General features: G+C 43.4%; 4 protein-coding genes across 4 annotated transcripts; all 4 read right to left on the bottom strand.

The window, feature by feature from the left end:
* Positions 1-437: 437 nt before the first annotated feature.
* On the bottom strand, positions 438-3,469 carry siva1 (SIVA1, apoptosis-inducing factor). The gene is made up of 4 exons (XM_071900263.2): positions 3,304-3,469; positions 2,526-2,717; positions 2,047-2,200; positions 438-684 (listed from the first exon to the last, which is right to left on the bottom strand). Exons 1-4 carry the CDS (start codon positions 3,422-3,424, stop codon positions 636-638), a joined length of 516 nt encoding a protein of 171 aa, XP_071756364.1. The 5' UTR covers positions 3,425-3,469; the 3' UTR covers positions 438-635.
* Positions 3,470-4,012: 543 nt separating this feature from the next.
* On the bottom strand, positions 4,013-8,905 carry adss1 (adenylosuccinate synthase 1). Its single transcript, XM_071899249.2, has 13 exons — positions 8,625-8,905; positions 7,439-7,541; positions 7,273-7,335; positions 7,131-7,181; positions 6,927-6,993; positions 6,659-6,766; positions 6,482-6,563; positions 6,253-6,379; positions 5,996-6,150; positions 5,285-5,409; positions 4,990-5,087; positions 4,702-4,851; positions 4,013-4,342 (listed from the first exon to the last, which is right to left on the bottom strand). The coding sequence occupies exons 1-13, from the start codon at positions 8,814-8,816 to the stop codon at positions 4,290-4,292; spliced, it is 1,374 nt and encodes a 457-aa protein (XP_071755350.1). The 5' UTR covers positions 8,817-8,905; the 3' UTR covers positions 4,013-4,289.
* Positions 8,906-9,288: 383 nt separating this feature from the next.
* Positions 9,289-16,526, bottom strand: LOC139911628 (inverted formin-2). Its single transcript, XM_078289639.1, has 18 exons — positions 16,437-16,526; positions 16,078-16,210; positions 15,262-15,855; positions 14,963-15,108; positions 14,781-14,842; positions 14,592-14,694; positions 14,358-14,443; positions 14,148-14,248; positions 13,893-13,963; positions 13,695-13,802; positions 13,532-13,602; positions 13,291-13,411; positions 13,006-13,170; positions 12,507-12,609; positions 12,209-12,361; positions 10,962-11,894; positions 10,538-10,621; positions 9,289-9,798 (listed from the first exon to the last, which is right to left on the bottom strand). The coding sequence occupies exons 1-17, from the start codon at positions 16,524-16,526 to the stop codon at positions 10,569-10,571; spliced, it is 3,093 nt and encodes a 1,030-aa protein (XP_078145765.1). The 3' UTR covers positions 9,289-9,798; positions 10,538-10,568.
* A 313-nt stretch (positions 16,527-16,839) lies between these two features.
* On the bottom strand, positions 16,840-22,581 carry inf2 (inverted formin 2). Its single transcript, XM_071899708.2, has 5 exons — positions 22,488-22,581; positions 18,696-19,106; positions 17,944-18,059; positions 17,544-17,703; positions 16,840-16,877 (listed from the first exon to the last, which is right to left on the bottom strand). The coding sequence occupies exons 2-5, from the start codon at positions 19,090-19,092 to the stop codon at positions 16,840-16,842; spliced, it is 711 nt and encodes a 236-aa protein (XP_071755809.1). The 5' UTR covers positions 19,093-19,106; positions 22,488-22,581.
* Between the last annotated feature and the right edge of the window lie 220 nt (positions 22,582-22,801).

Genomic DNA, 22,801 nt, shown 5'->3' with positions numbered 1-22,801 from the left:
TGGATAGCAGAGATTCTCAAGGTCAGTCAGAGTGACTGGATGGGAATTTCATTATCATAGCCAAGTCAAAACTAAATTTTTTTACAATATGGAAGGGAAAATATGCTCGTTAAGCACAGTGAGATATAACCAGAATTTCATCCAATGAGAAAGCAGGTTTGTTGTATTACCCTACTGAACATGGCCCAGTTGGTCAGGAACTTGTGGATTAAATCAGTCCTTGATGTGTGCTGCCATCTGCTGATGGATATTTCTAACAACAGCGCACATGAGGACACAGTTGGGGAACACGTTTGGCAAGTGACAGACTCCAATATTTGTTCAGATACCCAGGCGCTGTTGCTGGAGTAGTCAACAATAATTTTTCTAGACCCATTAAATAAATCAAAAATATGATAAATCCACTAAAGGGACAGATAGTCACAACATCAACTGGATAAACAAAAACGCTTTCAAGTTTATTTAGGTTATTTTTGAATTGTAATACATATATACACAAATAAACATCTGGATCAAGATAAAAAAAAGAAATCACAGGTATAAAATGCAGTTTCAGTACTATTTCATGTGAATGCAGAAGGAAACTAACATGTGTTCAAGCATAATCCTCTGATCTCTCGCTGGTTGGTCTTCCTTTATGTCGAGCAGCCACAGCACAGAACTTGATCATATCGCCCACTATAACTGTGGAAGAAAAGAGACAAGATAATGTGCAAAAGGTAACCAACTTCTACAAAGAACAAACAGGCTGCACCTATGCAAAACTGTGCAGTCACTGGAATGGGAACGACAATCTCAATCCTTCTCTTGAGCAACTTCCAAAAACAGACACTTTCATTCTCTGCATTGCAATGATAACTAGAAGGACACTCTGAGAGCGCAGACCTCCGCCAAGGTTCGTGCTATTATTGCTTGTTCGTGAGTCAGATCCGGATCCGCTCCAAAATTTAATGGGTTCTTCCTTGACCCATGCTACACCCTTCCATGAAGTTTCATGAAAATCGGGCCAGTAGTTTTTTCGTAATCCTGCTAACAGACAAACAAACGGCACCGAAAACATAACCTCCTTGGCGGAGGTAATGAAAAGTGTCATGTTCACAGTCTGACATCAGCAACTATAGAAACTAGCCATCAATACCATAAATGCCTGTTCTGCTGAGGTCCCCCCAGACAGTTCCCTAAGCTATGTTGAATTAACAGCATGCCTGTGTCCTTAGTCTCTTCGAAAAGACACAGTGACAGTGCTTTCCGCTTTCCTACAGCCATTCCTGGGCTGTTTTCTCTGTGCTTAGAATCTCAAATTTTCTGTGCATTTCCTACTCCCTGATCTTTAATGTATGAATACTGTAACAGGCAATGCTTGAATACAAATATATATTGTGTCCTGTTGTGCCCTGTTGTGCTTGTACTGTGTGTGGCGTTATGTACAGTATGAACGATGACATTGACAATATGTCTCTGCACCAATGTCACCAAGACAAATCCCTTTATATTTATTGTACTTGGAAGTTACAGTAAATCTGATACTGAAATGAGGCCAGGTGTGAGACGGGGCAAAATTATTAACACTCCCTAAACCTTGTTAAATTCTAATTATGGCATTTGGTGCAAGTACCAATAAAAGTCACCAGTAAAACTCTAAAGGTGAAATGCTGGATGTTAAGAGATGCATATCGCTCTTGTTGCATGATTCAATTGGGCTTATGAAACCCTTTCAAAACCCATTGGATAAACTCCAAAATTTATTGTCATCAAGCTAAAAACAAGGCTGTTTTTCTAAGTGCCTGAAAAATGTGGCATTTTGGAGATACAAGGTTTTCACCAAACAATATCCACCTATAATATACACCCAAAGTAAACAACTAATTTTTCATGGCGAATTTGTTTCCCTCAGACAACTAATGAGGCTTGGCATGCCTTGGTGCTCTAGTTATAAAGTGAATCTGATGACAGTTCTGGAGCTGGGGATTAAAAAGTAAAAACAGCTGAGCTGGCTTCTGAGCCCGTACAGAAACAGGGTGAGAGGGACATCCAAATGTGACTTACTCTACAATAGTGCAGACAGAGCAGCAGAGGCTGCAGCAGCTGGAGCACTGGCGGGTGCAGGAGGAGCAGGTCAGACGGTCACACTGGGAGCATGGCGTCCTGGGCCCCTGGCTCTTCTGACACACACAGCAGCCTGTAGGACCCGCTGCTGCACCTGGACACAAGGCACACATACATACAGTTCACTTAATGAGCATTTAGCAAAGCACTCAACTTTAGTGTCAATCCCACTCTGACGTTTCAGGTTTCAACATATTGTCTTTAGTGGATTGATGAGGCAGTGACATACAAGGCAACTCGTTAACAGCATTGGTGCTTTAATCACATATGAGCACAATGTCCATGTTGAATAGATTCTTTATGTTTTGTCTCATTATGTTGTGCATATGTCACCATTTCTGATTTGTTACCCATTTCTATTGCCTAGAATCTGCCTAGTCTATCACGACCCTTTCAACTGCCTTCTCATTCAGGCTCACCTGCAGTGGATGCTCTCGTCAGCCTGCCATCTTGTCCAATTAGTGTCTGTCCCCTTAACAGTGTCTGTTTGCAGTCAGGTGTCACAGCTGGCCCAGTGGACTGTGGCTCTGTGCAGTTCTCCTCTGCATCCACATCCCAGATTTTTCCCATGACAGCCTTGGCACCATTGAAGAGCAAGTTCTTAGTCTTTTCTGTGGGACAAAAAGCACTGGGTGAATTAATGATCCTTTTCAGACACATGACAACACAGCTGACCCTCCTGACGTTTTAATTAGCTAACGTTAGCTTAGCGGTTGTTGTCTATGGTTTATTCAAGGCAACTGAAACGGGTAATACGTTTGGTTAAGTTATAGTTACTCACTGGCTGGCAGGCATTGTCATCTAGCAACTAATACCTGTTAGCTATATGGAGTAAAGAAATGTATTTTTTTCTCTCCTACTCCACCCTGCCTGCTTTGTAGTATCTCACAGGCTAGCTGGCAGTATAGGTTTTTTTTCCTCCGAGAATCGCTTCAGACTTTAATGATATCGTTATGTAACTAACTTAGCTGACTTAAGGCCCAACAAGTGACATGACACTTGCAGTACATATCATCTCACTTAGTAAGAGCGGTAGTTATGTTGTAAACATGACCAAATGTGCCAAAACGTCACTAGTAACACAATGTTCCCGTCCGAGACTGTTGCGCACGCAAACAACTAGCTAGCGTTGGTTGTATATACCCAGGAAGCTAACATTAGTTAGCGCTGCGACATGTCTTGTTCGCATGCTCTTACCATAGATTTCTTGTCGGTATTTGTTCCCAAAGACACCGTGATGATTCAGCTCCCGTTGGCCAACATGTATTTTATATTGTGATGAGAATGATTCCGGGAAAGGATAACCTCGTTTAGGCATTTTGCCGCGCACTGCCCCGACGTGCTTCTGGATTCAGACTTGTTTGTTGCGGGAAAAATGGAACTGAGGTAGCAAGGAACCAACCAACCCGATATAGGCTTGTTGTCACGTGACATTGGTTCTTCATTCCCTCCGCCACATGTTATGCTGCCTTCAGGGACCGGTGGAAATACTGCATTTAATGGTTCAGCGCTTGACTGTGCGCGTTCTGAATGGAGCACTTTGAAGGAAAATCGCATAAATACTCAGATTAGGAAAGCAGTAAAGGAAGAACAGTTTCAGATATCACATGTGTGAAATAATGTCTGGTTTCTACTTTCTTCTTCATATTCATAGCAACTTAAATGCATGGATATCCATGAGTTTTTTTCTCTTTGATTAAATTGCTTAAAAAAAGACAAACACAGTCCCATTACACATCACTCAAATAGTCGATGGTTTCATATCTTAATAAAGATGGCATCTACTGATTATGTTGACTTTGCAGACAGTCAGGCCAGCCTCTAGAAATCAAAACAGTGTTCAATGTAGATGATCCTCTTGGTCCCCTATGGAGCATAGAGTGTCCACCATGGATTCAGGTCTTATGAGTTTTATTTCAAAACAATTGTGCTGTTTTAATTGGTATTGTGGCACAGTAAATTGACACTAGCCTTATAATTGCAGAACATGAATATCTGATGATGATGACCAGCACTGTTACAAAACAAACCAAAACCACAGCCAACATTGTTCAAAGATTACACAGTTCTACACAGTCTATTAATTGAACAGGAGTAGATAATTTTAGGGGATAAAAATAGGTCACATCATGCTATATCCTCTGTGCCATATCCTTCCATCAAGGGCGGGTAAAGTTTTTCCTTTAGAACATCTGGATCATGCACTCTCTGGACTTTCCAACACCGACCCACTTGACTGTAGAGAGAGAGAGAAGGACATATATGAGGAAACAAAAGCCCACTGTGTCCGTCAGTCATAACCAAAGGGACATTACTAATAAACGAAATAGTGCCACCTAATGGATCTGTTAGGCATTCACATAGTTTTTGCATTACTATTTGATCTTGGTTTGGAGGCCTTCAGGGTAGCAACTGAGAATTGTTTTCTGCATACGTGTGTGTATTGTAAATTTAAGCTTTGTATAGACTCCTGCAAAGACCTTTGAAATATCATGATTACAAAGTAAAAGGCCGGATATCTAAGGTTTGCTATATTCTGCACTTCCATCAGGACTACCATCACTACAATCCTGTCTTGTATTGTGTCAAACGTACTGGGAACTCCAATGTGGTTCTCAATGAAGCGGATGTAGTTTTGTGCCTTGGCGGGGAGGTCGTTCCACTTCCTGGCTGCAGATGTGTCAGTCTTCCAACCAGGGAAGGTCTCATACTCAACCTCCGCTTTGTGCAAAACTTCCATGTTGGCTATGGATAAATGAGAAGAATCATTATTGATCTTTATGTCAATGATGTGTCTTGATTGTGATACCCACACAGATCAAACAAAGCAGGAGGCCCTGTGAGTCATCTTTTACATTTGGTTTCCTCCTGTTAAGATCATACCTGGGAAATGGGGAATTCTTTTGCCGTTGAGTTTGTAGGCTACTCCAACTTTGATTTCATCCAACACATCCAGAATGTCAAGTTTTGTCAAAGCAATGCTGTAGGAAAGGTTACAAGTCTTAGAAAAACAGATTCATGTGTGCTGTCTATGATTATATTCATTCATAATTTACAGGAAAAATAGGTAGGTATTAATGGTAAATGTACCTCAACAGTCATACATAAAAATGAAGTAGAGCTCAAGATGATTGCATTTGGTTAAACAGACGGGCCCTAAACTCCTCTATCCACTCACGCAGTGAAGCCATTGATCATGTGGGCGTATCTGAGGATGACCAGGTCCAGCCAGCCGCAGCGGCGCTTCCTTCCCGTGGTTACACCCACTTCATGACCCCTCGTCTGCAGCAGCTCACCCACCGCCTACAGAAAACACACAGCCTGGTCTGTCACTTCATTACTCATCGAATCAAACGATGTCCAAAAACGCTCTTTAACTACAGAACCTTGATGTTATGTAATCAGTGCATTAGCTATACACACAGAAGAGCACAATATAATCTCAGAAGGAGCGGGGAATAAAGTTGAAAACATCTTGATCTATATCCCTATGGCCAGGTCTCGTGTTAGGTAACGTGACCCCGGCCCACACAGTAAATCTATCTTGAACCCGGACTCTGGCCCTAAATTTATCCCTCTGAACATGTGATCTGCATGAGAGGTAAAGAGTGTTTGAGTGTTGTCTCTCACAAAATTTGACAGCTGCTCTCAGCAAGTAAATGTCTCTCCCCCGCCGGCTTTGCTCCCAGTGCGTCAGTCACATGATCATAAACACACTATACATATCGAGTTCAGTATCAATGAGTTACATAAGTGTCTCGTCTTCATACGACAGGAAGGTCACAGAAGCAAAGAAGACATTTTAACAAAGCCCAATGTCTAGTGTCAGAGTCCCAGTAATTTAAGGGTTTTTCTTGAGGAATGTCCATATAGTTCAGTGAGTTCTTACATTGAGTTGTTCTGTGGGGAAGGCTCCGATTCCCACTCTGGTGGTGTAGGCCTTTGATACACCAAACACATCACCAATGTTCAGGGGAGGGATACCAAGACCAGTGCATGCCCCACCCACAGTGCAGTTTGATGACGTCACGAACGGATATGTGCCTGAGGGGACGAACGCAATCGGGTGACTCCTTCACACATCCCAAACATCTCATTTAATATTCAAAACACGTCAAAAATCCACCTCATCGCCGGTGACCCTACCAAAGTCGATGTCGAGGAGAGCAGCATTGGCCCCTTCAACCAGAATTTTCTTTGGAGCTCCATGAAGAGCTTCATACATGTAATAGACCCCATCTCTCACCATCGGCCGCAATCTCTCGCCGTATTCCTGCACCAAACAGCAAAACAGGAATATGTTGTTGCTGGAAATGGTGATATCCATCAAATGTGAGTACTGAATCACTTAATAATCACTTTCAGCAGTGTCTACCTTGAGTTTTTTCAGTTGGTCCTCAACGTCAACTGTCAAGGATGGATACATGGACTGATACTGCTGGACAAGGTTCTTGAATCTGAAAAGATCCCCCAAAACTCATGAAACACGACTCGTGACTGTATGTGAAATGGGTCAGCATTCGGCCTGAGGCTGTTTAACAACCAACCCTACCTGGAAGAGAAGTCCTTGAAGTCACCCAGAAGATCACAGACACGTAGGCCAGTGCGGGATGCTTTGCTGGAGTAAGTGGGTCCAATGCCCTTCTTGGTTGTTCCAATGCTGTTATTGTAAAACACAAGTCGAACTGAGCTGATTTGAAAGCACATCTGGAATATATTATCTATCATTGATTTTTATTCAGTACATTGGCATATTTCTAGTCTTTTGGCAAAATGTTGGGAGGTCTAGCTCACTGGTAGTTGTACACATTGAGTCTTACTTCTTTCCCTCCTGTGCTTGTCTCTGGGTTTCCTGTAGGCCATCAACAACCTGGTGGAAATCGAACACTGTCGAGAGATGTAAAACAAGTCAATGAAACATCACCCTCACAGACTACAATTTCATGATTTATACAGGCTGCATATATTTGAATTGTGGAATCTGAATTTCTCATTTACCATCAAACAGCGACACACATACATACCAAGGTGAGCTCTGTCTGAGACGATCAGTCTCTTGTCCCAGCCTTTGAGACCTGGTCAGAAAGTGGAAACAAGTATGGACGTTTACAACCAATCTTTTCCAGCAGTGAATTATGTGTTTCAGTGTATTTTTTGACAAAATACCTTTCTTCTCATTCTTATCGCCCTCCTCGAACAAGCCGGGTAAGTGTATGACCACACCATTACCTACGAGAGCAGATAGAAACTGTTTGTGTATTAACTGTAAAAATCAACATTGAACACTGATAGTCATGCTGGCACTACAAAGCTGAAAGACTGAAGCTCTTACCAATGAGAGATATACTTTTGCTGTTGATGATTCCACTGGGGAGAAGGTGGAAGTCATATTCCTTGCCTTCCACTACCACCGTGTGCCCTGCATTGTTACCCCCCTAAAATCAAAGCAGGGTACATAGTGATAGTGTACTGACAAACTTTGTAATTTACATAAAGAAGTGTCGGCTATGATGATATAAACAAATACAGTATGATGAAAACACCCAAGACTTCCACAGGAGATATTTCCCAGTGTGTGTTTCTAATTTTATTTTTCAGAGTGGGTAATAGAGTGTAAGTCACCCTCTGCCCAATTCACCATGCTTTTCCAGCACCTATTTTAACAGACTTGGCTGGTGCTGGTGGATCCTCCACTCTGTTCCCTCTGGCTAAGACCTGGCCTTCTCACATATCAAGCCACCCTGGGAATGTGACCTCGCACTAGCCCGGCGGGTGGGGCTCTCAGGCCTCTAGAACACCGGGTGCCAGTCCTAACTGTCAGCGGAGAGAGAGTACAACACAGCAACTGTGGGGAGGTCTCACTCTGTGCAGGTCCAGACCGGCCTCGGATTTCTGGGCAGTGTCATGTAGGCTAAGTGGACAGAAACTGGCCTGTTTGGCATTATGGCATTTCAATTAGCTTATGCCTCTTAAATGCATGTTCTTTCTGTAGTCTCTGTGCTCAGTTGAATAGGTCAATCAGAGCAAGTTTACCCTATAGGTTTAGAGTTGGAAGTAAAATTCACTAAGAGAATGAACAAGTTCTGCTTAGGGTTTGGGTTACACTGAGTGTACTACTGCTAAAAATGGACAAATAATGGTATGTGGCATTCCTCATGTCAAGTCTTTTGAAATTTGGTGTCAATGTGCACAATTATTTTTCTTCATTTGCTGCATTTTTGACAAAATTGATTGCACAGTCAAGGGAATAGGCTACATATATTTCTTGTAACAAATGAGGTCACAGAAGATTCAGTTGGCAAATAGTAAAACGTCCTGTTCTCACACTGTCCACCAAAACACAGAGCTATATCAAGTGTTTTCAGTCAACTCAGCACCTGTTGCGCTCTACCAGGACTTCACTATGTGACCGACTCCTTTGTGTCGATCGAGATTGTGAGAATAAAGAAAATATAATTCAGTACTAATACAACCGCACGCTCATGTGAATGTTCAGATGAAGCCATGAATTAATTTACCTGACATCTGCACACCATGTCAGCTTCGGTCGCCAGCAAATCGACGACTTTCCCTTTACCCTCGTCTCCCCATTGCGCACCGAGCACCACCGTCACTTTGTTCCCCGTGTCGTTGCGTGCTCGCTTCAGCCCCGTCGCGGCGGGCGGATTCGTGTAACTTTTGTGGTCTTTCGCCGACCAGGTGAACGACATGACGGTGGCTTATGGCTGTCCGTCTCAAGCAGACTAGACTGTCTCCAAGTGTGGCATTGCCATATCTGTAACTTCATAGCCGGTGATGTCAGAGCCAGACGCGCAGTGCGTCGCTGTCCCGAGGCAAGTTGTCTCCAAGGCTGTCACACGCACAGACAGAAGCCTGTAGCCACTATAACAGGGATGTAGAGGAGGGTAAAGCCACCCAAAATACTCGAATCTTTGACAAATATATAATATATATTAACTGTTATAAATTATATGAGGGTAGGGTCCAACTAAATTAACGCTTTTCTCAAAGTCTTAATTGATTGTTGTTTATATTTGTGGTTGTTTGCCTTATGATTACCACAGACTGCAGATTTACCACTACATCACTGACTGTAAACATAGCTTGATGTCATCAAAAACTCCAGCTGAACCGTGAATTCACTTTTAATAAAATATATTTAAAACATCACAAGTTCATACAATCCACTATATGGTATCCAGTGTCATATATGTCCTCTAGAGAAGAAATTAGGCTTTGACATAAGATCCAAACAGTTATTTTGTTCTGATGGCATGTAAAATTCAACAATAGTTTGCACCAAACACTGCATCTTTCTTTTTGCTGTAAGGTAAATATAGCTATGGGAAAACACATTCACTGCATATTTTACAACAATTATACAAAACGACATATAAAGCATATTAACGTTTGAATAGATCTGAATCAAAAATATCACTCATCCTCATATATAGGCTATAATTCATTTACATAAAGTGACATGTTCACATCAAGGCTGTGCAGATCCTAGCCTTAGATGCGTTTACTTTTCTTGGTCTGAAACAAAAAACATTTCAAAAGAATCCTCTTGAAGGAGTCAATATTCATGTAGTCTCATAAAATAGGCTATTAGTCCACAAGTTCAGAAATCCTGCATGGAATTATTGGATTAACACTTCCTTTTTCCTCTCGATTTCCTTTTCCTGGAGTCACCTAGGGAAACAAAAACTAAAATGAATAGACAGAATCACATACTGAAAAACATTAAATAACTTTAATAAACATTAAATGAGTAACTATCATTATTGTTGCATAAAATGGCCACAAAGGCACAAAGGCATAATTTATTTACACGGTGTATATTATTTATGATTAGCAAACTTGACCACATCTGCTTCAAAATGCTCAAAATTTCTTCAGTAGTCACATTTTTAATGCATTCAGATCATATAGCTTTCACCAAAGTCAGATTAACAAAAGGACAGTTCACAGGTAGCACGAGACTGTGTGTTGTTAGTATGTTAAACAGTCCCATTTGGAGGCTTGGGGACTAGACAAGAAAATAGGGGCGGAGACACAGAAAACTGACAGCACTCATGAAATGACTCAGTCCACGATGTCTTTACAAACTGAAAGGCTGCTTGAGATCAGAAAACCACTGCCACTGTTAAGAGGATTAATTATGGTACCCCACTCCATACTCCCTTTTCTGGATTAGTTTCCCCCAATTTTGATGGACATTAGAAGCACCTCAAGAAACAATACGCACTAGTTCAACTGCTGTTAAGATTTTGGCTTGATAACCATTGATTTTGCAAAATGTTAAAGAGAGCGAGAATGTTAAAAGCTGGACGACACAGACAAATGAAATCCAGACTCCAGTTAGACCGACAAATGATGCGTTATTTTGGATCAAGCTTCGGCGGTTCATTAGGATGAAGTTCCTGCTTACATCAGTTTGCCATCCCGTCGCTTGACCTACCTCACTGCAACACACAGCCCTTTTTATGTTTACTGTGTCCTTTCCCACTGTTACCTTGTGTTTTAGAGAGTCAAAATGGAAAACACAACATTCAAACAAACTGACCATAAAAGGACTCAGTGTAATAGAGAATTGATTTAAGATCTGTATATTAAAAATTAATTAAAACTTCAAATCAAGTGTGAGACACATTGATTCCATATTCCGTACTTTAAAAAAAAAAAGACCATGTCATCCATGCAAAATACTGATCAACATATACTAGCATAGCCCATACATAAAATATAGAATGTAAATTGCAATAAAACCAAAACAAATAAGGATTTCCCTTTAAGACACATCAAGAGACTAACATTCCAAACATGATCTTTATTTGAGCTGATCGATAGATTACCTTCATGACTCTTCTTTTTGCTTCGTCTAAAGAGCTTCTGCTGTTTCTTTGGTTCAGGTTTAGGGGGAGCTGAAGCTGATGCAGGCAGCGCTTCAGACACCGATGACAGGAGATCATCTGAATCCAGTCCGTCTGGTACGTCAAATCCCTGGATCTCACTGATGACCGACATCTCGTTGTCTTTGGGGTCCGAGCGTCTGTTACTCACGACCTCATCTTGGCCAGAACGTTTTCCAGTGATGCTTTCCTGCTCTTCTCTACCCCTCTCTTGTCCCACAGTCTGTGTCAAATGGCTTATTTTATTACTCATGTTATTTTTCCCAACTTCCATTATATTGCTTTCACTACTCTTCTTAAGCTCCATGTGTACATCAGCCACAGCAAGCGTGTTGTTTCCATTGAGCGGAGCCTCCACACTGCTGCCCATTGGCTCCTCAGGCATCGACTTCCCAGTTTCCAGGCTGGAAGTGCCATCCAGCACGGCCTCTGCCAGGTCAGAGTCTGAGAGAGAAGATGGGCTTTGGTTGTTGATGAGGACATTGGTCTCAAATGCGGCTGTTTTAAAGCTGTTTGTGGGGAGGCATGGCTGCTCCTCTCCCACCTGAAGCTTAGGTTGTATCGTACACGGGGGACTGCTTGGTGATATTACAGGTTTCTGTTGGCGTTGCCCATTCTGTAATGCGACAGGTCCTTCTAGGGGTGACTTTGTTGCCGTGGCAGATCCTCCTTGGGGTGTGTTGGGCGGTAAAGCTGGTCCGTGTTGGGGTGCACTCAGTAGTGTTGCTGGAGTTTCCTGGGGTTTGCTGATGAGGCCGTTCACTCCGCCTGTGGTGGCCTTGTGCCCCTCTGTCTGAGGCTGGCTGGAATCGGTAATGGTGGCTGTTTCTGGAGCCAAGGTTTCTGCTCCTTCTTCTACAGGCTTGACACTTGATCCTGAAGGGGAGAAGTGGGCAGTATTAGCCTTGATGTGAAAGGTGTACATTGAGAGAATAATAATCATTAAAATGGTTACTTTGAAAGTGAGCAAAGAAGCATGACATTAGAGAGTCTGCATGGAAATAACAGCTAACAGATTGGCCAAGCAACCAAGTGATGGAGTTAGTGTAGTGAGATGGGCGGAAAGCAGAGGTGCAAAAGCACAAACGAGAGCACAGATAAAGCGGTGATGCCGTGTTGCAGCTCGCAGTTAAGTGGCTCAGGAGCGGAGCTAGGAGCTGCGGATGGAGGCCACAGGCTCTTGTCCTTACCAGGTGGGCCGGTATCCCTATGCATTTCACTAGAGGGGAGGCTTTCCGAATCGCACCTGGGCCTTGTCTTCCTGAGGCTGAAGCCTTTCCTGATATCTGCCAGGAGGTGGTCAATGATGCAACCATCGTCCTGTGGCACGAGGCCTTTCTTGACTGGGGACAGAAGGTAAGACTAAGGCTCAAGACACTCATGTACTGTCCATTTAAAATCACATCTTTGTTTGAAAGGAACATTTGAAAGGAAATCTCTAGTACAGTGCACCCTTCGGAAAAAGAGCGAGGGAGTGTCACAACTCACTTATTTTTCCATTCTCCCCCTTCTGTCTCTTGGACTCCTCCTCTGCCAGCTGTTTCTTTCTTTTCTCTGCCTTGGCTGCCTGCTCTTTTCTGGTTTTGTTTTCCTGTTAGCGGGGAAAGACAGGATATCACTAATCGCCAAGTACAAAAAATGCACAGGAGTTTGGCTTTGTGACATTTACGGAGAGACATATTGACACCTTTTAGAGTTTCACAGTACATATTCACACCCATGTTACAAGGACAACAACACCTCAAATACAAGTGGAGAAGTGTGTTAGACAGTATACACATCACTAAATATATATACTCAAGGAGTATAGCATGCTTAATTGTTGCAGCTTCATAGGGGAGTGTCTCCCAAGAAAACATTTCAAGCTACATAAGTCATATAAACCTATATAAAAGGCCACAAATGTATGACCATGCACAGCTTTCATCAAATAGTATCATAATAAAAGGGAACATGAATGAAATATGGTGAGGTTGAGCTCCCTGACCTTCAGTGCCTTGATGAAAAGTCCTCGGAAAGTCTTGATGGTCCCAAAGAGCTCCTCCAGCGACAGCTGACTGGAATCCTCACATAGGTAGAGGGCCAGCTCACCTTTCTTCTTCTCAATCTCAGAGAACCGTTCCTCTAAAGCTTGGCACGCCTCCAGACTTTCCTAGCGTGGAGAAAAGGAAGGCATTTGGGGATTTGGATCCAGCTTCCAAAGCAATTACAGTATTGAGTTATCCATTTTTTTGGCTCTATTGAGAGGCAAAATTGGAGAGTATCATCTTACTTCAATCACTTTTGCGTATTGCTCCTTCACATCTTCCACAGAGTTGGAGACCTTCTTGGCTGCCCCGTTCAGCCGTTTCAGTAAGGCACTGGCTTCTGACTGAACGGAGTCCAGGTTAACTCTGAAGACAAAAAGTAAAACTTTTTGATGTCTTTTTTTAAATGCCAATTCCAGATCCATTGAGGACCAATTAAAAAAGGAAAAACAAGAGCTTGAGTAGATGTGAAGGAGGTTATTATACCCTGCTGCTTTTTCACAGATCTCTATATCATCTGGCAGCGCCAACAGCTCTGGGTGGTTCAGCTCTGCTTCCTTTGCAAAACAAGCCACATAGTGGGTAATTAAATAGGCTGATGATTGAAAAAAAAAATTCTCGTAGGGCTGCTGCGAGCCAGATAGTGTACCTCCAGGATGTGATGAAGCAGGGTAATGCGGCTCTTGTTGGCCTTGGTCTCTGTAAGCTTGAGCAGAGAGCTGATCTTGAACCCCTCTGCGTTCCCTGTGTGACTTCCCTGGAAGTAGACCGATAGCCAATTAAGAATGCAAGCTCTGTCTAAATGTCAGCGTAAGTAAAATATGAATGAGTTGGGAGCGGTTCTTACATAGTTGAGGAAGTTTCCCACATCAAGGATAAGCCTGCAGAAACTGGGCATGAGTGCGCTCATTCTGAGAGCTGAGAAAGTAGTCACATATTCATTTTGTGGTAAATTTCTAATTTTCAGTTGGATATTTTAAAGAGCACAACAAGAGGTGTGATCAATCAGGTGGTATTTGATATAGAAAATGGAACAGTGAGGGTGTAGGGCCATCACTGGAAAATGTATGTTTATACAGTTGAAGTGCTGCTGTTTACTTACACTGGCAGGCCTCCTCCACCAGCTCAGCTTTAGGCTTGAGCATGTCCAGCACTGAGGCAGTCTCCTCACACAACAACATACACTCAATCCTCAACTGATAACTGGGGAGACAAGCAAGATAAAAGAGCTGAATATGACAGTATACATACAATGGAGAGTACTAAGTCAACAACATATACCGTAGTTTAATAGTAGAGTAAGAATATTTACCATGGTACAGCAAGAAGAGCGATGTAGAAGCGGTCAACATTAGCCAACTTGTCTTTCTCTCCTTGGAAAGACTTCAAATTTTCAATCTATATTGAAGCAGAACACAGTGAGTCAGACTTGAGTCACTGTCTTGTTAATATATGCAATGTCATTTTCAGGTGGCAGCTGTATTGACAGATAAAAGGTGCATGAACCTCTACTTTTCAAAAATACAAAAGCACTGATAATGCCAACCTCATGCTTCTCTGGCAGGAGCTTCAGAAGCTGCTTTAGCACCTCCACATCAAATTTAGTCCGATCCCCATTCTGAACCATGGCAACAAAGTCCTCATTCGAGCTGAACAGAGAAAAAGGAAAATACTGAGCTAGGAAATGGACCAGAAATATTAACATCAACACCAAAACGATGGTTAAATATCTCACCATTTGAACTGCTTCAGGAATATGTTCAAATTCAAGTTTTTCTTTGGATCAATGAATGAAATCTATAGCAAAAGGAGAGAAGGTGGGAATGCATATTGATTATTCAGCATTGATAATGAGGCGTGTTTGTCCTGTGAGTGCTACAGCTCTGAGGGTCTGCGTCGAGTGTTGACCAAGCACACCTCTTTAGGCTCCTTCTTGACAGGAGCAGCTGCCCCCTTGTCTTTGTGCTCGGTCACCGGGAAACAGAACAGCTGCTCGATACTGCTGTAGTCCGGCTCCCGAGGAGGAGGGTCTTTCTGAGCCGACGCCCACATGGAGTGACCATCTGCGTGTGTGGGGGTGTGTGTGAGAGGGAAGAGAGTCACCTGTCATGAGCTCGCACTTTCTATCAAATCACACAGTGTTTGCTGCCCTCATTGGGTAAAAACTAGATTGCCTTTGAAATCATTTGAGCGTTCAAAAACCCAAAGCTTTACACACTCACCAGTAACGGCACGGAGCTTCTGCCAGTTGAGCTTCTTCATCCGCAGGGTGGGGCACCGGCCTGCACTGGAGGGCGCGGAGCACCCCAGGGCCTGACTGCTCTGAGCCATTATCATGCCCGGGGGAGGAGGAGGCGGAGGGGGCATGCCAGGTAAGGGAGGGGGTGCTGGAGGCAGCCCACCGCCAAACCCTGGTGGGGGAGGTGGGGGCGGCGGGGGAGGCATTCCAGGCAAGGGAGGAGGTGGTGGGGGTCCGCCGCCCATGCTGGGTAGCGGTGGAGGGGGTGGGGGAGGGGGAGGCGGAGGCGGAGGTGGGCACTGGATGGGGCCTGGGGGCAGGAGCCCGGTCATACACGGGGGTAGAGGTGGGGGTGGGGGTGGAGGCGGGGGCGGAGGAGAGGCACACAGTGGCATCTGGGCGGATACGGCACTTTTGGCCACTTTCTCTTCGTCCTCGCCAGCCAGAACAGTCTGCACGGCCTTGTCCGCTCTCCTGACCAGCTGCCCGTCCACCTCATGACGACTGACACTGCTCTTGCCCTTGGAGAACATCAGGCGCTGCATGATCTTCTCGCAGGACTCCATCTGAGCTGGAGCACAAATCCACACAAGCACAGACACTGACAAACCCCGTTCAAACAAACTACAAAAACAAACAGGTATCCACCATAGCCTGCGTTTCACCACTAGGATCTATTTTCCTGGATAACACGCTTAACACTATTCACACAAAAATCACTGAGGATTAGCTATTGGTCTCTTTAGGCTATTGACTTAAAAGCAAATGTATTGTTGTTGCAGTGTTGACTCACAGTCTTGGGCCAGCAGTATGGCTCTGTTAGTGAGGGCCTCCAGGGCCTGCCAGATATCACAGCGCTCCGGCCCCAGCAGCAACAAGGTCTGTAGGATGGACAGCAGCTGGAGAGAGGCTGGGGAGCTGCTCACCTGGACACACACACAGGAACAAACGCATTAGCACACTCTAAGTAGGCTTGCCATGACTGAGGTGACAGACGCTGAAGACAGAGGTATATTCCCTTGTTGTGGGCTAACTGTAGCAAAGTTTTCATTCATGCAGTCTCCAAACTTTGTTAACCATCTCACTCTGCACTTTGAAGTGGAACATCTTAGGACACTGTGGTACATGATGAAGCCGACAGTCAGTTCTCACTTTGTTGAAGAGTGTTGTGAAGACCTCCAGGTGATTGCTCATATCAATTCCCCCATAGACCCGCAGCAGCTCGTCCTCATCCTCAGCCATTGCCTCTTCAAAAGCTTCACACTGAATAATCAAGTCTTCATCCTCCTGCTCCCTGTGCACCACACACATACAGATCACTGCTGGGCATGGGGAGACTTCATAGCATTTAAATGACATTGTAAAAAACAAAAAGCTAAGATATGGACATTTGTTTACATTTCATGTGATTAATGAATAAGCTTATGCCTCAATATCTTTCCCTAAAAGCATTATTTTATTTGCAACGATTATGATTTTTTGAAAGTAAAACCTGCACCTTGAATTCAATTTATTGATACAGACTGACTGAACCAATGGACAATAGAGGGAAGGCTCACCTCAATTTGGGCAGTATATCAAGTAACTGAAGCCCTGCAAGACAACAAGATAGCACACAGCCGTGAGTTTAACAACCCTCAAGTACCAATTTTCCAGAAACTTGTTCTTAAAAACGGGCCACTCAGCTATTCACAGTGGTATGAATTGGTTGTGGGCGTCGGCAGGAAGTCACAGGTGAGCAATTACAAAATAGGAGTGGCCAATCAAAAGATTGCTCAGGTGGTGGGTGGGCATTTTAATGAGTTTAGAAAGGCCCCTGTATTTGCTAATGTGACATATTTGTCTTAAAATATCTCAACTATTTGTCTCAAAGACATCTTTAAAATCATACCAACTCAATGTGATTTAATCAATATTAGAGGGTATGTGAACTATACATTTTCAGTCTAATGCAAGACGTTTGTAATGTGCAGGAATATGCAATGCTTTACATATTTGAGGTTTGCTCAGTTCTCAGGTGTTTTTCCAGACCCAAGTGCGAATGAGGCCATCAGACCTATTCTTAGACAGACCCAGTGACAGAGATATTTGTAATAGAGCTATTGCTCATGGCCTAGTTTCCCCTCTGCTTTCCTGTGGAGTTTCAGCACAGAGGGGAAGGACTTTTACATTAACAATTTACCGCTGCATGACCTTGCTCGTGACCTGAGCCTAGATTCCTGACAAATTGCTGAGTAGCAGGTGAACCGAGAAGTGTACCGATAAACTCCTTCCTCATCTTATCTCTCTCCCTGAGTTCATCTGTCCCGAAGATGAGGGCGTTGATGACACTGAGCAGCGTCACCATGTACGGGACATTGTCTGTGGCCTGCAGCTCGTTCATGATCACACTGAAGCGATACTGCTGGGTCTTCACGCCCTGCGGGGACAAACCAAAGTCATTATAGGTAATTACCTCAACATCATCCAGGAGGAATGTGACTCTGATGATGATATCGCTTGTGCACGCAATCCACCACTAGAGGGCATTAATGTTATGGTGTTTAATATCCAGAGTTACCATATCATTTGACGTAAAAAACAAAGGTAAAACACAACACCCATTAACTTTTCAGAAAACATGTAAGCAATATGAATCTTCCGCAGGTCGGCCACTTGCCTTGTAGTGATCCAGGGCGTCCAGTGCCAGACGATAGCCATCTGTGGAGAACATGCTGAGGGCAGCGAGCAGCTCAAACACCTGCTTCTTCACCATGGTGTTGGAGGTGTCCAAGGCTGTGGGACATCATGATCACTCACATTACTACAGGTACAGTCCTATATATTTCCCGTCTATTTCACAAACAGCAAGCCGTTCTTCTCACTCTTTCCCCTTTGTGTCTGGACTCTAGCAGGATGCTTTGTTTCAATACCTTTTAATCAATGCAACTTGAGCTTTGCCCTCTAAAGATGCAGTGTTTTGCCTTAGATAAGCGTCTGTTTTGCGTGTGTGTGTGTATGTGAAATCCAATACCCGTTCAACTATGACACTACATATGTATGGCTGACCTGAAGCAACCCTGTATGATTCATCTCTGCATGAAAAGCTGAACTTTTAGCTCAGTAGGGAACTTGTGTCAAACAAGACCATCGGGTCATGTGAGTTATGATAAATGTTACATGATATTGAATGTTACCTCACATCCTCACACATAAGACTGTTTTCTAATGTTATATTTTTTTTAATGAAACATGTTGACTGACATTTCTTGACCAAAACAACATATTACTCAAAGTATTGTTTGCTCATCTGAGGATTAAAGAATCAGACGAGCTCTCTAAAAGGGGAAAGCTGTGCAACCTCTGACAGGGTTTTATCAAGTGAAAGGCCTTTTGCGTGTGTTTGCTCATCAGAACTAGATGTTGCCCAACCTTGGGAGAGCTTGCGGATGTATCCCTCATTATCTACGATGAAGTGGATCCCCGCTGAGGAGTTCATGACGGCTCGTACGCAGTTGACACAGGTGAGCTGCAGGAGGGCGTCGGCGATGCGAGAGCAGCCCCGGCCCGAGAGGCGGTCCAGGGCCTCCAGGAGGAGATCCAGCCCGCTCAGCTCCAGGAACTGCACCATCCATGTCTGGTCGCTGCCCTCCAGGCGACGCTTCAGCCCAGAATAGTTGACCACGGTGGGAACCTGCAGCAGTCTGATGCACAGCTCTGGGTCAGCACTCTCCAGGTTGGCCTCGGGCTGGGAGTCCGAGTCCTGCGAGGAGCCCAGGCGGCCCCTCACCGCCGCCCACTTCTTTTTCCCATCGGACTTCCCTGACATGATGTCTGGAAGGACTGCGGAGGGAAGAAAGATATTTCAGTTTTATGTCAATGTCAGAGTGTGTTCAGATGAATAAAAAATAAAAATTGCAACAATTCAGAAACAGTAATTTCTACTTGTTTGGGCCTTGGCAATGTTCTCATATTGCTATCTGCAGACAGTGTCTATTTGCACTGATATCCAACACATTTGGTGCGCTACACAATGGCGTCATCGCTATCCAGACCAGAGGAAGCAGGCCAAAACAAGCTCTTATCAGAAGGGAACACAGAATAGGAAACGTTAGCGTTGCACTTTGTGGATGAGTGAAAGATATGTCAGCAGTCCAGTCATCACTAGCTCTGCCAAACATCCCAACTTAATCCTGCCTGAAAGAGAAGAGACTCGCTGTCAGCTCATCAACACTTGACACAAAGACAGGCTCAACGTTGCCTGGTTGGTGCATATGGCAATATACGATGTGAACAGATTCAAATTGACTATTTAGTTATTTCAAAATATTCTCATGCTTGTTATTGAGAGCTAAAAAGTGGAGAGTGGAAAAAGGTGCAATTTCACAAGACACAGTTGTGATAACTAATACACTGAAACATTTCTCTACCATCAAAGTCTCTGAATATACCTGACATTGATGTGAATGCACACACTGATCACAGAGGAGCCTTTTTCTGGCATATCCCCAGAACACAGTATCCTCTGTTTCTCAACCTGTTCCGCCCCCGAGCCTCCGGAAAACATCCACCGCAATGCATGCAACTAGTATAAGCAAGTTCCCTCACTCTCATAAAACAAACAGGATAAGGATTCGGACTAAAAAAGGGAAAACCTTGTCCAAAAGTCTAAAAATACCTCCTCTGTGCTGGAGATGTGATATGAGCTGGTCCAGCATTAATGAACAGAGTGGTTCTGCTGGCCTCCTGAACTCCTGTTGTTGATTTCACACTTGGCAAGGTTAAGATATACAGCTGTGACGTTGAATGATGAAGATGACCAACCACAATGTCGCTCTGCACAAAACACACTCAGAGAGAGCTTAGGCCAACTACAACATAAGAGTGTACAAGTCCCATGTCTGTCTATATCTAGACAACGCAAAGGCCCGACTCAGGAATCCTTGCTTTTTCAATGCTTCTTAGTGGAGCTTTCTGTGAAGAGCTCAATAAACTGAATACAGTTACAAGCCAAGGCTAATTCACACGGAACAAAGGTAATGAGCTGTGAAAAAAATCAAACTGGATTTCTATTCACTTGGTAGGTACAGTCATCCCTTCAGTCGAGGTAAAATGGAGCTTTTTCTTTCCTCACATTCTGGCAAGGCATTTGTCGGCTTCGACTGCAGCATTACTGATTCTGTCTGACTCCTGCTGCCAGTGTGAGAGTGTTACCGTGGCAGCAAGCAAGCAGACAATGGTCTTTTACAATAGGCCTTCTCAGCACACTTCAAAGAGCTCTGTTCATTAGCCACAAAATGGGTGGAATGCTCCCTGCCTCGCTGCCTCCTTTCTGCGGCCTAATGGGAGCTATCGCCGACAACCATTTAAACACTTTCTGATTGAAAGGTACATTGTCTTTTACGGATCAGTCTGAATAGGGTACAATAGTTGTCAGTTGAAGCTTTTCATCTGCAGAATTTGCTCGGTCATGAGCATTGGTGAAGTCATTAGGCCTCATTAAAATGAACTGAGTTATGTGAAAAGAATTCCCCTTGTTGCAAAGTCATAGTTCTGACTGATACTGAAGACACTTTCAAGGAAACGGTTTTTCCTTTTTTTTCTTGCTGTAAGCAGGACTCCCCAGCACGGGTCAGGCGTTTTTCAGTAGGAAGGAAAGGACTTTCCTGGGACAGGAAGCTCAATTCAAGATAAACATGCTGGTGTGACAGCTCACGTTCCCCTTTTTCAATTTCATTTTCATTTCCGACAAATGTCGATTTGATCCCAAGTTTAGGGATCTTCTGTTTGTGTATCAACAGCAGGGTTACATGACAAATGATGCCAAAGTTCACGTGTAATGAAAAAATATTTGGATTTTCTTTTGTACATTCCCCAAATATAAGCAACTTTCATTTCCTGAACTAGTCTAAGATAGCTCCCACATTCACCACTAATAGCAGGTTTATATGCTGCACACAGGACAGGCCCACGCATTTGTCCTCTGGGAAGCAGAACCCACACTGCAGCCCACTATTACTGTACAACTATAACACTTACTGTATGTATAAGCAGAAACATCTTTATTGATTTTTTTTTTCTTCTGTAACAAATGCAAACATACAGTATGCCTGGGAATAAAATGTGTCTAAACACACTATCATCAATACAGTTGTATGTGTCAGCAGTAATGAATAAGTAAATAAACTAGGTGTAGGGGAAAATTAAGTCTCATGGGACCGTTTAATGATTTTTCAAATAATTTTGTTTTCCTTTCTCTGGAATGTCATATTTGGCAGGGAGATGGGAACATTGTGGGCCATGTCAGATCAAAGACCAAAGCATTTCTTCCCTTAAAATGTCCTTGGTTAACTTACAGAGACACTGATGAAGTGAAATTAGATTTTGCCTTTTGAGCATTGAAATGGTGTAGTTGTTTCCTTGGTAGATTTATTCAAAACACATGCTTTGACAAATGGAGTGAAGTGTTCCTGCTTTATCTAAAGCACAAAATACAATAAACATCTTCATAAACATCGTAGAATATTTGCTGTGTGATTAAAATAGAGCACATCTGGCGCTCATTTAACTGGTGTCCTGAGGTTACCTTTTCCTCCCCTGTCGATGTGAAGCAGTGAGAAACATTGTCTGCAAAGTCTACCGACATATTTTGAAGTTGAAACTTAACTGTATTCCAGTGGTTTCTGTTATTCTCTGCCTGGGGATTTCTTCGGCGTTTTCGGATTGATTTAAGACAGATTTGTCAAAACAGAATAGATGATAAGCCCATATGGTGCAAATTAATCCTCAATTTAACTGGATTTCGGCAACACAACAGTTAGGTTTTCTCGTTTTGGTTTAAAATAACCGTCAACCAAGGACTAAATTATACATCGATTACTGCAGGATATACCAGTACACTATAGCCAAACGTCCCAGCCTAGATTATGCATTCGTCCACTATCAACATTTATGCAAAAAAAAAGACGTGAAATAGCGACATTAACGGTCCATCTCTAGCCTAACGTACATTACTTTGCGCTGCGATTTTTCACATACCGGGAGACATAACGGGACTGGTCACCTTACTGTGGCGAATTAAGACAACAGAAAAGCAAACCGATGAACGCTATTTATTGTACTGCAAATGTCATGTAGGCTATATGTACTGCTGTCCCCTTACAGATCACCTATCTGATAACCAATTCTAACCCTAAAATCTAAGCGACAGGCGCATCTGCTTACCTGGTCTTATTCCATAAATAACCACTTGAAGAATCGCGTCCTCTTGTTTGTTTCAGATGGAGCAGCGCTTTGCAGTCATCCAGACTGTCTTTTTTCACAACAAAAAATGGAAAAGAAGCCCCGGGAAATTTCAACAGTGTGTGGCAGGACAACCACTGAATGGTATGCGGATGGTAGGACTCTTCTCAAATCGCCACGGCCCCTGCGCTTTGATTCACTAGTGAGACCCTGCCAGTGTCAAGATAGCAGCAATACTCAAATAACACTTCCGGTCATAACTTTCACAATAAAACCCTTATTGGCGACCATGTTGG

The sequence above is a fragment of the Centroberyx gerrardi genome, chromosome 17, assembly GCF_048128805.1.
Source record: "Centroberyx gerrardi isolate f3 chromosome 17, fCenGer3.hap1.cur.20231027, whole genome shotgun sequence".
In the NCBI taxonomy this organism is placed as follows: Eukaryota; Metazoa; Chordata; class Actinopteri; order Beryciformes; family Berycidae; genus Centroberyx; species Centroberyx gerrardi.
This window is presented reverse-complemented; position numbering and strand designations above follow the sequence as displayed.

What these genes read in the sequence shown, in the direction of transcription:
- siva1 (XM_071900263.2), bottom strand. Translation starts at nt 3,424, where the DNA reads ATGCCTAAACGAGGTTATCCTTTCCCGGAATCATTCTCATCACAATAT. An exon ending in GACGAGAGCATCCACTGCAG is followed by an intron (nt 2,201 to 2,525) that starts GTGAGCCTGAAT and finishes CCTTGTGTCCAG; the next exon opens with GTGCAGCAGCGGGTCCTACA. An exon ending in TCTGTCTGCACTATTGTAGA is followed by an intron (nt 685 to 2,046) that starts GTAAGTCACATT and finishes TTTCTTCCACAG; the next exon opens with TTATAGTGGGCGATATGATC.
- adss1 (XM_071899249.2), bottom strand. Translation starts at nt 8,816, where the DNA reads ATGTCGTTCACCTGGTCGGCGAAAGACCACAAAAGTTACACGAATCCG. An exon ending in ACATGGTGTGCAGATGTCAG is followed by an intron (nt 7,542 to 8,624) that starts GTAAATTAATTC and finishes CTTTGATTTTAG; the next exon opens with GGGGGTAACAATGCAGGGCA. An exon ending in CAAAAGTATATCTCTCATTG is followed by an intron (nt 7,336 to 7,438) that starts GTAAGAGCTTCA and finishes CTGCTCTCGTAG; the next exon opens with GTAATGGTGTGGTCATACAC.
- LOC139911628 (XM_078289639.1), bottom strand. Translation starts at nt 16,526, where the DNA reads ATGGCTGAGGATGAGGACGAGCTGCTGCGGGTCTATGGGGGAATTGAT. An exon ending in GCTCTTCTTGCTGTACCATG is followed by an intron (nt 14,249 to 14,357) that starts GTAAATATTCTT and finishes TTGTCTCCCCAG; the next exon opens with TTATCAGTTGAGGATTGAGT. An exon ending in ATCTGTGAAAAAGCAGCAGG is followed by an intron (nt 13,412 to 13,531) that starts GTATAATAACCT and finishes TTTTGTCTTCAG; the next exon opens with AGTTAACCTGGACTCCGTTC.
- inf2 (XM_071899708.2), bottom strand. Translation starts at nt 19,092, where the DNA reads ATGTCAGGGAAGTCCGATGGGAAAAAGAAGTGGGCGGCGGTGAGGGGC. An exon ending in ACGCCCTGGATCACTACAAG is followed by an intron (nt 17,704 to 17,943) that starts GCAAGTGGCCGA and finishes TTGTCCCCGCAG; the next exon opens with GGCGTGAAGACCCAGCAGTA. An exon ending in GATGAGGAAGGAGTTTATCG is followed by an intron (nt 16,878 to 17,543) that starts GTACACTTCTCG and finishes GTTGTCTTGCAG; the next exon opens with GGCTTCAGTTACTTGATATA.